Source organism: Kwoniella dejecticola, chromosome 5 (genome assembly GCF_000512565.2).
Source record: "Kwoniella dejecticola CBS 10117 chromosome 5, complete sequence".
Classification (NCBI taxonomy): domain Eukaryota; kingdom Fungi; phylum Basidiomycota; class Tremellomycetes; order Tremellales; family Cryptococcaceae; genus Kwoniella; species Kwoniella dejecticola.
The window spans coordinates 1,441,697-1,455,152 of record NC_089305.1 but is presented as its reverse complement, the minus strand read 5'-3'; the positions used below and the strand labels follow the sequence as shown (position 1 = coordinate 1,455,152).

Sequence of the window (13,456 nt, the reverse complement as noted above, 5' to 3'; positions counted from 1 at the left end):
CTCGGAATGCAGCTGTCACGATGAGTGGACACTGAGTTTACACTGGCGGGCTGTCTGACAGGAACAGACGGCTCTAAGGTACATAATCGCGTTTGTAATTACCTGTTGTATTGTTGTATTGACAAACAACTTATATGTGTAGATGTGATATGAACAACATAAAATAAACGTTAAAATCAAGGTCTCTCGGCCCTGAATCGTCCTCATTATTACTTTTTCAAGGTCGTACATACCGATGCGTACTATGAATGTTTCGCATGATGCGAAATGAGACTATTGAGCGCTAAACAACTGTACCGACTCTCTGCCTTCTCCGTGATTGCCTTTCCCACTCTTCAGCTTCTCTAACTTGCCGTATCCTATCATGCACTTCTTGCGTGGTATCGGACCGTTCGAAAGCGTATTCCAAACTGGCGATTCCCCTAGCGGAACTTCCAGAGAGGATAGATTGGACGTGATCATTCGTCGAAGTGGAAGAAGAGGATATGATGGGGTGGTATGATACCCTGTCGAAGGTTGATGAGGTCGGCTGAGTCCAAAGGGGAATATGAGGCGTCTGAGTGTGAGGCTAAGACAAATCATATCACAATTGCTTTTAGTAAAAGTATCATAGTAGTGTCGTTGACATGGACATGAACATAGTGACGTGTGTACAGACGATAACTCACTTCGTATGCAGCCTTGACGATGCCTTTTGACCAAGTTCCTAATCCCCAATTGTGTTTCGAATCCACCTCATCGTGCGCTTGAAGCACTATCTCAGGTCCGTCTTTTCTCGCTTCTACACCGCCAGCATCTACATCCTCATTCTCGTTCGCAATCGTATCCATCTCCACGTCCCCGTCCCCCTTCTCATGGGGTTCCTCATCTTCAAGCTGCTGAGCGAATTCGCGCGTAACATCCTGCGACAGCCCACTTCGCTTCCTGTCCATAGACGGAGCATTCAACAAATCGCCCCTTTCCTCCGAACCGATTTTATCAACAATCTCTTCCATACTGGCATCGGGTTGTTCTGTTTTGCTTTCCAGATGATATACCCAGTGTTTCGTATCATCCCCTTCCAAAGCCTTTATCCTCTCGTCGCGATATATCTTCAGCTGATTATTGACTTTACTAGCTTCTTTCGCCGTGATATGCATCCAGTTCTCCTCAGTCACTCCGCCGCTCTTCAACTTTTGTCGTTTATTGCCTAAGCCAGCTTCTGTAAATGGATCGACCCCGGTCCCGCCGAACGAAGTAGTCAATCCTCCAATCGTATAGAATGGCGCCAAGCTATATGTGTATCGTCCGCCTGCGTTGGTCGTCGAGTCGTTGAGACCAAGATCCCGAAGGGAGTTTGATTGAGTTTGTTGTTGTGGTATTTCGTCGTCTTCTGCCAGAGTTCCAGGCTCCCATCCCTTTTCTTTACATTTTTCCAGGGATTCGGCCTCGTAATAATCGTCATTGACCCATTTACCCTCTGCAGTATCACCATAGTCGGTCACTTGAACACACAAGAGAAGAACATTCCATGATCCGCTGGTGGGAGGTGATCAAGGGTAGATCGGACTTACCCTTCACGATTCTAGCACCCATCAATTTGAAGACATTCCTGACAGAGACCATGGTGACCTGACGATGCTTTAGATTTCCAGCTATTCGCCCTATATCGATCAACAGCTGCCTTTCTTCTGCCGTACAAGACAACTTGAGGATCTGCGGGCAGCGTCGTAGGAATGCTAAGGAGTCCGTATATCCGCATGCTCTAGCGGCGTCGATAGTCATCGCGTATAGCTTTTCAGGATTGCGCCGTGTTGCCGATGTGAAAGTGACTAGCTTGTATTCTCGGCCTGCCATCCAAGCCTGCAGGTCAGTATACACATCCAAATTCATGCGTGGTGTCAGCGTTGGACACTCACCTCCCAATAGTCTGCCTTCCGCATCGACTTTCGTATTCCCTTTCTCGTCCTCCTCAAGGACGACTTCATCATCTCCGACCGTATACTCCACACCTTTGATAGTCATTGTTGAACCCACTGCGACAGCAATATCAGCCAATGAGCAGTCATTCCTAGACCCTGTCGCATGAATAACTCACTCTCGACATGATCTGCATCTGGTACAAGAGGCTCCCTCCTTCTCTTGGGTCTCCTCGCAGACGAGCTTCTCGGTTCATCCGGATCTTCTCCACGTTCAATCTTTTCTCTTCGTACTTTATCCCATCTAGCTCTGGCTGCAGCAGCTGCGGCGCCTTTGACGCTGAATCCTCCTCGACCGGATCCTCCTGGTATCTTATCGAATTTGTAAGCCGTGTCCGTGCGGTCTTCATCATCATCGTCATCGTCATCCTCATCTTCTGCTGGTGCTGGAGTTGTTGGTGGGAGCGGCGTGGGGATTTTGGCGGATGACGGCCGAGATCGTTTTCGGGGTGTCGAATTGGAAGTCTGAGATGAAAGTCTGACCGGGGGTTGCCTTCTCCGAGGTTTCGTTTCTACTGATCAAAATGACGTTGACGTTAAACCCGTACCATTAGCCTTGACCACAGACCCGGAGTTCTAGACTGAACCCGCTGTTGAATTGATATGACTTACCCTCTTCCTCCTCGGGTTCACCTTCGGCATCTTCCTCTACCTCTTCAGCATCGTCTTGCTCTTCGATTGGAACTTCTTTGTAGCTGACACTTTTCCTTAGCCTCCTCGAAGACTTGACAGGTTCTATCTGTTCCTCTTCCTCTCCTTCTGCGTCCTCGTCCTCATCCTCATGTTCAAGCGGTTCTTGCACCTTCGCTTTACCTCTTCCTCGACTTTGGGCCGCCGACAACCTTGCACCACCTCGATTCCTACCTCTGCCCCGTGCTCTCGATCTTGCGAGTGTGGATATAGGATGCTCTTCTTCTGCATCTTCCAGCTCTGATGTCAGAGGATCTTCTTCTGCTTCCCCCAGTACTAAACCCCCTACAATCCCTGCCTCGACATTCTCCTCAAGCTCCGGCTCAGCCTCAGGTTCTACTTTCGCTCGTTTGGCACCTCGTCCTCTGGCTCTTGAAGACGATTCAGCGATTGGTTCGGCAGGCGCAGCTGCGGCTCGTCGTCCTCGAGTTCGAGAGGACATTTCGTTAGCACTCGTCGACCGTCCCGATATTTCTGGTTATGCCGTGTGCGTTTCTGTGTCAAGTCGATGTTTTGTCTGTTGACTCTGCTGCTGCTATATTTTGACAGTAAGCATAACGTACAATTATCTTTTGCTCATGTTTGTCCATCCCAGAGACGCGTAACAAAGGATGAATGATTGATCTCGTTTTTAGGCGTCATGAGATGTACAGGGGCCTGAGCTGCACGCCTATCCTACGAATGTTTCACTTGATTCCGCAGGTGAAAACGCTTAGGACCGAAAGGATGCCTTTCAGGGTTTTGAGATAAGGAACCCGGTAGTTACGGAACAAGCGTGATTTCTTTTGCTATGAGACGAGACGCGAACGGTTTTCCTGATTTCCATGTGAATCAACAGAAGACAAAAGGTGTCTTGGTGTTGAGACCGAGCGGACGTGCTGGGAAAGGCTCTTGGCACCTCTCTCTCGAGATGAGTGATGCATAGCGTGGAGTAAACCCCAACGAGAAAATCCCTGCTCAAGCTGTCCATCTCGTGAGACCAATTCTACGTGCAAAGCCCGATTGACACCATCATCGAGCTCAGGCCGGATCGAAATCATTGACAGCGCGATTCATCGTATCCACGGCGGGTTCAAGTTCAAGAAAGGTAAGTGGAACTATCCAGGCTTTATTTGTGTCGATCGGCTTTGTTGACCATTTTGTTACTCCCCCCTTGCATCGCACACTGTCCTCTGCCGCTTCGACGACAAAACAGTTTAATTGAGTCAAACGTTCGACCAAATAAAGCACTTGGCAACTCTCCCTCAGCTAAATTCCGTCGGTCGCTGTGCTGAACAACCAAGCTTGGCTGAGACGGATCACCAGATACTTGGATTTCCTAAAACATCCCCTTCATTCAATCAATCGATCATCGCACGTCCTTTCATCTTTGATTTCCTGCTCCCAGACTGCGGCAGAGTCATCGTTACCGCTCAACACAGACCATCTGAATCGTCAAGTATCGACACCTGTCCGCACCTATCTTATCGAACCCTCGACCGGGATACCATTCTTTCACCCCCACGCACTGCCAAGCCCCCCTGCTGGACGGCTGCACCATCGCGGATCGTATCTAAGCCAAGGTAGTGGCACGTCTCAGCTTTTTGTGATCCAGCTTTTCTTTCACCTTGAAGATACAAGATCATAGATGTTTTAGTGGATCTGTCTGTCACCGGTTTCTCCTTGCTCATATCGACAACACGCTCTTTACGACGTCAACACACTCATTAGAAATAAAGGAATAGATATATAGATAATAGAAATCGAGAAGATATCTGGCATACCAGTTTGTGACATAGAACAATCTTGTGTATAACGGAGAAGCTGCTTTGACACGCGTCCAGGATTCAGTTAACACTGGTCAAGATGATGAACATACCCATAGCCTCGTTGCTGCTGACCCTTTTTTACGTCTCACCAACGTACGCGTTGAAATCATGGTATACGGAACCAGGAGGGACGCCTGCTGGGTCAGTCGCAGGAGACAAGGTACGAGGTGTGAACCTGGGAGGTTGGTTTATTTTGGAGAATTGGATGATGCCTAGTTTTCTGGAGGAAGCACCTTTGAACGAGATGTACATCAATGATGAGGTGAGTTTCAGCATCATACCTCTCCCTGGTGTCCACTCGTCCAGACCTGCTTACGCTTGCTGTGCTTCCAGTGGACATACACTTCTACGCTAGGTAAAGAAGAAGCGCTCAAACGGTTAGAAAATCATTGGGACACCTATATCACTGAGGATGACTTCAAGCGATTCGCCAATTACAGTCTGAATACCGTCAGGATACCTATGGGATATTGGTCTTGGACTAATCCAGAGGAATATGAACCGTACGTTCCATGCCGCCAGACCATTAACAAGTGCGCTCCGCGATATTGAGTGAACGTGCCTTAATAGGTATATCCAAGGACAACTGCCTTACCTTGAAAGGGCGCTGAATTGGTCAAGCTGGTACGGCCTAGACGTCCTGATGGATCTTCATGGTCTGCCAGGCTCGCAGAATGGACAAGATCATTCGGGCTATAAAGGAGATATAGGCTTCCAAGCGAATCACACGAATATGGATAGAGCGATGGACGCTCTGGCAAACATGACTAAATTCGTCACTCAAGATAAATTCGACGGAGTAGTAAAAGCTATCGAACTTACGAATGAGCCTCATATTCTGGAATATAATCCGAATGGAATGGATTTCTACGTCTTAGCTGAATTTTACGTGAAAGGATATCAAGTTGTCAGGAATAACGAACATATCCTGAATGGAGCCAATGAGGTGATGGTCATTATCCATGATGCTTTCCAACCGGTATTGAATTGGAGATATTTCTGGAATGAACCTAGTCTCGGACAGAATTGGACGAATTATGCTCTCGACACTCGTAAGTTCCTGTCGATCGAAGGCTGGACTTGATGAAGCGCCAACTGATGAACGATACTGTATGCCTTGCGTATCAGATATCTACGACGCGTTCAATGGAGCGGATCAGAAGACATACCAAGAACACCTCGATACGATCTGCGCACAATCAGCCGCTATAGCAGAAGCCCAACTCTCCTTCCCTGTCATTGTCGGAGAATTCTCGTTGGGTACCAACACTTTCTGTGTAGACTATCAATCGTGTTGGGGGATGACTCTCGACCAGATGATCTCCAACATCACCTCCTCATACGAGGCTAACCTGTTCATGAGGCAATTCTGGGAAGTTCAAAGCAATGTCTATGAACTTGGAGCAGGATGGATTTTCTGGTCGGTTCATCATGAGCTCGCCGGACCTTGGAGCTGGACTCAAGCGGCCGCTCAGAACTGGTTACCCGAAGATCCCTCGGAGAAAATGTGAGTCCGACACGCGACACAGCGTTCGTATACACGAAAGAGACTAATGCTGATCTCGTTCACATGACCTTGACATCCAGCTGGCCATTCTACGCCAACGCTTCTTCATACTGCTTAGACACGTACAACCCTATCGCGGGCGACCAAAACATGCCAGCTTTTCCCGATTACGCGAATCCATACACCAATATCGATATTTCGCAGGTCACCAGAAAATACTTCGTCAATCAGACTGAGAACATCGCCAATGCCTCCGATGTGACATCGACTGGGGATGCTACTTCGAACACGACTTCTGGCACGACAAATACCACGCAACCCTCGAACTCTACATCTGCCGAGTCCAACACCAGTGCGGCAGAAGGTACGCTCACATTTTCATTTGGATTGTTCGGTTTGATTTCGCTCTCTCTACTTGCTTTACTTTAGGAAATGTGCAGTACTTTTGCAGGAACAAAGGACATTCTGCCATTTGGATTTCCCTTTACATCTTGGTTCCAGATAGAAATTAGATTATAGATTACGAATTTTCTGCTATTTTATGTAGCGCTGGACACTATCAAAAATAGCAATGAATTGTCGAAGCTTCAGGACACGCATTTTACACGACAGAGCACGACAATACTGCTTCATCAATAATACATCGAACAGCATGCCGTTCTAGCGCGGTAGCCGCAATGTCAAAGGAACGATTGTATGCCTTCTTTGGCTTGCACCCAGCAAACATGCGTCAAGTGCGGTGTTATGCAGACGATACATTACACGCCCTCGATGCACTTTCCGCATAGCTAAAACTCAACTCATATATGCGAAGAACGGCACATCTCGAGCATGATATCTTCGAAGGAGTCTTATATTCATACTCACGATTGTCTTACATCTGTCTCAAGGTCAAGCTCGAGTCCTAATCAACATGATGAGTGACGAACCAGCTTCTCACGTTGGCACGAAACAGGTTCCGCCTCGGCCTTCAACCCCAACCAGACGTCCCAGCCATTCGCCTACTTCCCCGACTTGTCCAACACACTCTGAAATCAGTCTGCCGCTTCTCATTGAACCGAAAGATCTGGTTGATCCAAAGATCGATACTATAATCACCCTTTGGAGAGCTTGGCCTCTTGATTGGTCGATGGTCCGCTTAGGAATGACGATTCAGCGACTGACTTCAGCTCTTGATGAGTGAGTCCACCTTTTTCATGATAATGCAAGGATGAATTACATTCTCTGCTTCGCGCAGGTACATCGCGGAGTCACTATTAAGTGGTTTCACTGTTGTTGACTTGCTGTGTGGTAGTCACGCACTCAAACCGGTGACGGACGATAACATCAAGCTTTATAGAGCTGATCAAGGTCAAGCTTCTCGCTTGATGAGGCTCATGATGCTGGAATCGATTTGGAAAATGTTGATCATGCTGGACAAGAGCAATGTCGCAAAAGCCCTGCCTTTTCCGTTGGTTCACGTCAGGGAAAAGAAGGATGAATGCAAAGTGACCAAGATCCAAGATGATGTGGGCGTGGCGATCAGGTTGAATGGACAGGCTACGCAGTATGTCGAGCTCTGCTTTGACTCACCGTCGAGAGGTCGAATACTGACCTGAGTCGACACTGATGACTTGCCGCGACTTGGACAGGCGATTCGAACAAGGTCAATACTTGAAAGCATTGACGATCTACTTCCAAGCGTTGGCTGTGCTTTGTCCTTGGTCATGCGATGGTTCAATCATGACCTTTGATCAAGCGAAAGCGTCAGGCTTGGCAGACATGTGAGCTAGTGGGCAGATACACGTCTGTCAAGATCAGTGGACGATATAGCTGACAAGTTGATCTCCTTATAAATTTGTCAGTGAACAACAAGTATTGCTCAGCATCATCAAGGCCGCCCTCGCTTGGACCTTGTTGCTACCCATCAATCCGCAGATCAAGGCGATGTGTCCGATCGTGGTAGATTCCGCCCTGCAAGCTTTCGAGTTCTTCCCTTATACTACTTATCAAGGCTTGATAGAACTCTCAGAGCGTAAGTTACAACACCTTTCGCGCACCCAAACACTCAGGTGCTTGAGCTTGAGTTGATGAGAAGACGCGCAGTGCAACAAGAATGTATGATTCGATGGCCGGGGCATTTCGCTCCCGAGAGGAAGAGGCTATTCGAGTTCAGGAGGGAGTGTAGAGATTTTTGGAAGAAGCAACAACCCGATGATTGGGCTCATAAGCATTGTAACTTCAAACATGTCTGCTATCGATCCTGATTGTTTTTACCTGTTGAAGGTCGTATTGCGTATGCCAGTATCACACATGTTTATAAGTCTCCATCATGACCGCCAGCAACAAAAACTACAACACCCGGGATTCCCAAGTGGTCCCCCACCTTGGTACTAACCGAGCGATAGCCAGCTTAACTTCGCGGAGCAGACGGGACGCGGTGCTTTCTGGCTTCTATGATCGTAGATGATATCAAACGTTTTAGTGGTTTTATCTATCTTAGACTGTGAGAGTCACGAAGGGGCGAAAGACAAAAAGATTGAACAGACGCGAGGGAAGGGATTTACTACCAAGGACGTTCGGTCATACCCAGACAGCTATAAAATGGGAAATAGCCTTGGGCCAGATGCTCGGTACACCAATTCACATTTGGCCCTTCTCCGACATCGATTGCATGGACCGAAAAAGCAGAGATACGAGCGGAATACTCAGCAAAATGCAAGTGGAGAGTGTCCGCGCCACCGTTGTTTTCACCACGTGGGCGCGCGTGTTTCACTCGACATGACCGAATTGACGGAAAACAACAACAAGTGAACCTTGCACTTAAACTTGATGCGATTAGAATCTGATTTTAGAGACGCCGTGTGACAAGCCGCATAAGTGATACACAATAGGCCCTGCGACAGATTTGGCGGACATCTCAGCATGCCGAAACGCAAGCCCCCATCACGGAACAAGGCTCTTTCAGTCGCGGCCTCCACCCCGGTAGCATCCAGCAGAGCGACGTCCGCCGACACTCGAGCCTCAAGCTCATTATCGCCTGCCAAGTCGACTGCTGCCCTGTCAAACGAAGAGACTCGAGGAGATGTAACTCAAGAAAACGCCGCCGGCAAAACGGCTGATGTTCCAGTGGACACTGATGAAGACGAAGACGGTGGAGATGAGGAAGATGATGACGATGATGGTGAGGATGAGGGGGAAGGTACCGCAGAAGTAGACGCCGAAGACGCAGATAGTGGGGACGGGGAAGGTGATGAAGATGAGGATGAGGATGAGGATGGAGAGGATGATGATGACGATGATGAGGAAGATGATGAGGAAGATGATGACACAGACGATAACGAGGGCGATGAGAATGACGAAGACCAAGACGATGAAGATGAAAATGAAGATGAAGAGGGTGACGAGGAGGACGAGGAGGACGAGGATGAAGTTGAAGACGACAAACAAGCGAAAGTCAAGCAAGACACGATACTGCAGCTAGATACTCCTCAGGCGGATGGGGAACCTATTCTGGAAGAAGTAGACTTGTCCTGTCCACCAACCCTCAGATTCAAGTATCCCAAAGCTGTACCTGACATTCTCAAGGTTTCTGCGGGAGAAAGAGCGTTCAAAACAGCAAGATTTGTCAAATGTCAAGTGCCCGAATGTACATGTGAGGGCCTTGAACCGCCCGCAGGCCATCCGATCAAGCTGGTGGGCCACAATCATGATGAAGACGAAGAGGACGACGATGAGGATGAGGATGGCGACGGAGATATCACCATGTCTGAGGAGATGGAGGAACGCAAAAAGCGGTGGAGGACGAGTAAGGGTTGGTGGAAATTGTGTGGTGCATGCGGTCATGGATGGGAAGGAGAGGGTCATGTGTTCCCAAAAGATGTCAATCCGGACGAGAGGAGACGCAGGACGAAGACCGTCGGACGGATAGAGGAGCTGCTACAAGTACGTCGGGGTTTACATTGCCCGGTCCCAATGCATCATACATAATGTATAGCTGATCAAGCGACTCCTAATGACATTGCATAGGATGATGGCTTGCTCACTGCATTCCCCACACCCAAGCGAGAAAATACAACATCATTGTTCAAACAGTTAAATCATTTCATCCGACCTGCCGGTAAAAGCACGACTGTACCTTCATTGCCTGAAGCACTCGATCTGACTTCACCGCACGGATCTGCTTCGGGAAAATCGCCTCGTGTGAGAGACGGGACCGAAGGTGATATGGATGTGGACGGTGAAGATGGTGAAAGACCGCGCAAAAGACGTAAAAGCGGAACAGCTCAATCCAACGAGGATGTCCAAGAAATCGATAATGATGCTGAATTGGAATCGGCTAAACCTCATAAACACGGCAAAAAGAAACCTGGCAAGACTGCTGGTAAAGGAAGGGAGCCTCGTACGGTAGTACGAGGAACACACGGTATAGTGTCCATGGAGACCGATGCAGACGGGAATCAACACGTTGCTGGAGTCGACCAGAGCAAGAAGGCCGGTGATGATGATGAGGAAGACGACGATGAGGATGTGCCGCTAGCGAAAAGGCCTGAGTTGGATGAGCAAGAACGGAAGAGGCGAACGGAAATCAAGGAGAAAGAGAAGGAAAAGGAAGAAGAACTCATGAGGAGGTTGACGAAAGGTGCCAATGTGGACAGTGGTTTAGATGGAGTAAGCGATGGTCAGGCTGGGATTGATATAGAAGTATGGGAAGGCGTGGAACTTGTAAGCCCCATAAGTCTTCTACGGTCACTGAGGTATGACTAATCGGACGGCTTCTGACTATACAGCCCAAATTACCGTTACGTCCAGCGGCAATCGAGCAGCAAAATAAGGAGATTATGTTGCCAGTCGTCTCGTCTCGAGAGCCTACACCCGTAGCCACCATCCTACTGATAGGATTGAAGAACTTGTTCCAACGTCAACTACCCAAAATGCCCAGAGAATATATCACGAGGTTGGTATTAGACAAAAATCATATCAGTATGGCTATCGTCAAGCGAGGTTGGAAAGTCGTGGGAGGAATCTGTTACAGGCCCTTCGAAAGTCGAGGTTTCGCGGAAATCGTCTTCTGTGCTGTCGACAGCTCTGAGCAGGTCAAGGTATGTAAAAGCATCCACTATGCGCTGAGGGCGATCCCCTGATCTTTGCATTTCGTAAAGGGTTACGGATCGCATTTGATGAACTCGCTAAAAGACCACGTCCGAGCGGCACATCCAACCATAAATTACTTCTTGACTTACGCCGATAATTACGCTGTCGGATACTTCAAGAAACAGGGATTCACCAAGGAAATCTCGTTCCCACGGGAAAGATGGGTGGGATATATCAAGGACTATGAAGGTGGTACGATCATGCAATGTAAGATGCTGCCGAAAGTCAAGTATATGGAGGTGCATCAGATGCTGGCCGATCAAAAAGCGGTAAGATACGGCTTTTTTCACACCCGTACAAGCAAACAAATCGATTCGGGCTGAAACGGCGTTGGATCACAGGCTGTACTGGCGAAAATCAGGACGATCTCAAGGTCGCACGTTGTCCATCCCGGATTAGCGATTTTCAAGAATGTCAAACCTGGGGAAGCGATCAAGTTGACTAAAGAGCAAGTGCCTGGTCTAGGTATGTATCGTCTTTGCTGCATCATCCCGTACATCACTTAGCTGATCAACGCTGTGTCTCAGCTGAGAGTGGCTGGGATCCTGATTTGGATGATATGTATGTCTTTCCCTCATCCGATGCGTTGAGTGGAATTGAGCTGATCAGATGTTCAGTATCCGACAACCCAAACGCAACCCCCATCATGTCCTGCTGCAGCTCGTGCTAAATGATCTGCAAAACGAGCCATCAGCTTGGCCATTCACAAAACCCGTTGATGGGAATGTCGTTGCAGATTACTATGAGGTGATCAAGGATCCCATGGGTAGGTGTCACATCACCGAGCATTGAAACACTTTGATGATCTCATGCTGATCATTCGACGTCTCATGTCTAGATCTGTCCACGATGGAGTACAAGCTGGAGAACAATCATTACGAATCGGTAGAGGATTTCGTGGCGGATGCTCGATTGATCTTTGAAAATTGTAGACAGTACAATGGAGATAAGTCAACGTACACTAAACAAGCTAATCAGCTTGAAAAAGCCTTGGACAAGATATTGAAGAAGAGACAATCTGTGTTGTAATTTCAATTTAATTCGTGTAACCATCGCATCCTGTCGCATCATGCATTGTATCAACTTAGTCTCCTACCTACCTGTCAGTCATTTAGGAGTCTCTACGCTGAATCTAGAATGAATCATCACTCAGCTGCGTTTACCGGGTTCTCGTGAGAAGATATCTCGACAGTGATGGTGATGATGTACGACTCGGGGCTAATGGTGTGTACGATACACTGTTGGTGTGTGTGCCTTGGTCGGACAGTCCGATTCTTCACGATCAGATTTCAGGCATTCTAGCCGCTTTGACACCTCATGTACTGTATACAGAGCTGCTCCGTGGCACACACACATCTAGCGCGAGACGTCTGAAAGTTCTGCGCAGCGAAAAAAGCTGGATTTGCCACTCAACACGAGGCTTCATCAATCACAGTCTGCATACCCGCCTCGTGATGTATCTGAAAGTGGGGTAAATGCTTAGATCCATCACGATGCTTGATATACAATTACTCATTAACGAAGCTTCTTCTTGCAATTAGTGAAACCATCACCATCAGCAATGGCATCATTACCAACCAATTAAGCGTGTTCGACATCTTTACATTCTCGGTTACAAATTGGATATCAAGGGTGTGGTTAGCCGTCATCATTGTTACGGCTCGAACGGCGATCTCTTTCACTGCAGTAGCTCATCTCGTCACGTCATAGTCTTTGTTTCCGAAGCGCGACAGCAATCGCATATCTTAGTTGAGGATCATCGGGTCCGACTTGATCCCCACCTTGAGCTGTACCGTCAGAAGCAAAGGAGGGATCTAAATCAGAGCAAGGGCGAGGGTTAAATGCGGCGATCTAACCCCAAAAGAACACTTCTGACACTTTTGCCGAAGAGAAATTAGCAGGCACAATAAGAACAACAGCAGTAACAACGGAAAACATCGCCCCTTTCGCTCCATTTTTTTACTTCTTTTGCATCGGTCTTCTTTCCGCGTTGATTATCACTTGTCCTCATGATCAAAACGTTCTCCTTCTCCTTCTTCTTCTTCTTCGCACTATCAGACCAACGTCAGAGAGGGTAGCCGGTAAACCGATGAGATGATTCGCCCCAAGTGAGTAGTAGCCTGCATCGCTTATTCTTCTCCTTGCTTCTTCGGGCGTTTATTGCATTGACACACTGTGCACTTTATTGATCGGGTATATTATCTTCTTATAATGAATGTGTGTTTCTTCCCTCACCTCGACATTATTTTCCATTTGACCTTTCGCCTCTCTTCTCACACCTTTGAAAACCTTTCAGCTGTCGCCTTTCACATATATCCTTTGCCACAACTCACTTACCCTTTTCGATCGACCAAAACCGC

General features: G+C 47.9%; 4 protein-coding genes and 1 non-coding gene across 5 annotated transcripts; 3 read left to right on the top strand and 2 right to left on the bottom strand.

The window, feature by feature from the left end:
* Nucleotides 1-283: 283 nt before the first annotated feature.
* Nucleotides 284-3,090, bottom strand: I303_104637 (uncharacterized protein; the record flags this gene model as incomplete). The annotated part of the gene is made up of 6 exons (XM_018407686.1): nt 284-568; nt 669-1,459; nt 1,554-1,829; nt 1,899-2,015; nt 2,078-2,470; nt 2,571-3,090. 6 exons carry the CDS (start codon nt 3,088-3,090, stop codon nt 284-286), a joined length of 2,382 nt encoding a protein of 793 aa, XP_018262897.1.
* A 1,403-nt stretch (nt 3,091-4,493) lies between these two features.
* On the top strand, nt 4,494-6,392 carry I303_104636 (uncharacterized protein; the record flags this gene model as incomplete). The annotated part of the gene is made up of 5 exons (XM_018407687.1): nt 4,494-4,718; nt 4,790-4,959; nt 5,027-5,508; nt 5,585-5,963; nt 6,044-6,392. 5 exons carry the CDS (start codon nt 4,494-4,496, stop codon nt 6,390-6,392), a joined length of 1,605 nt encoding a protein of 534 aa, XP_018262898.1.
* Nucleotides 6,393-6,876: 484 nt separating this feature from the next.
* Nucleotides 6,877-8,209, top strand: I303_104635 (uncharacterized protein; the record flags this gene model as incomplete). Its single annotated transcript, XM_018407688.1, has 5 exons — nt 6,877-7,142; nt 7,258-7,509; nt 7,595-7,726; nt 7,808-7,977; nt 8,049-8,209. 5 exons carry the CDS (start codon nt 6,877-6,879, stop codon nt 8,207-8,209), a joined length of 981 nt encoding a protein of 326 aa, XP_018262899.1.
* Nucleotides 8,210-8,292: 83 nt separating this feature from the next.
* Nucleotides 8,293-8,407, bottom strand: I303_104634. The gene has a single exon (XR_001936507.2). It is a non-coding gene; the product is annotated as a 5S ribosomal RNA (ribosomal RNA).
* A 460-nt stretch (nt 8,408-8,867) lies between these two features.
* On the top strand, nt 8,868-12,125 carry I303_104633 (uncharacterized protein; the record flags this gene model as incomplete). Its single annotated transcript, XM_018407689.1, has 8 exons — nt 8,868-9,887; nt 9,972-10,667; nt 10,733-11,044; nt 11,105-11,365; nt 11,438-11,561; nt 11,624-11,657; nt 11,714-11,862; nt 11,935-12,125. 8 exons carry the CDS (start codon nt 8,868-8,870, stop codon nt 12,123-12,125), a joined length of 2,787 nt encoding a protein of 928 aa, XP_018262900.1.
* Between the last annotated feature and the right edge of the window lie 1,331 nt (nt 12,126-13,456).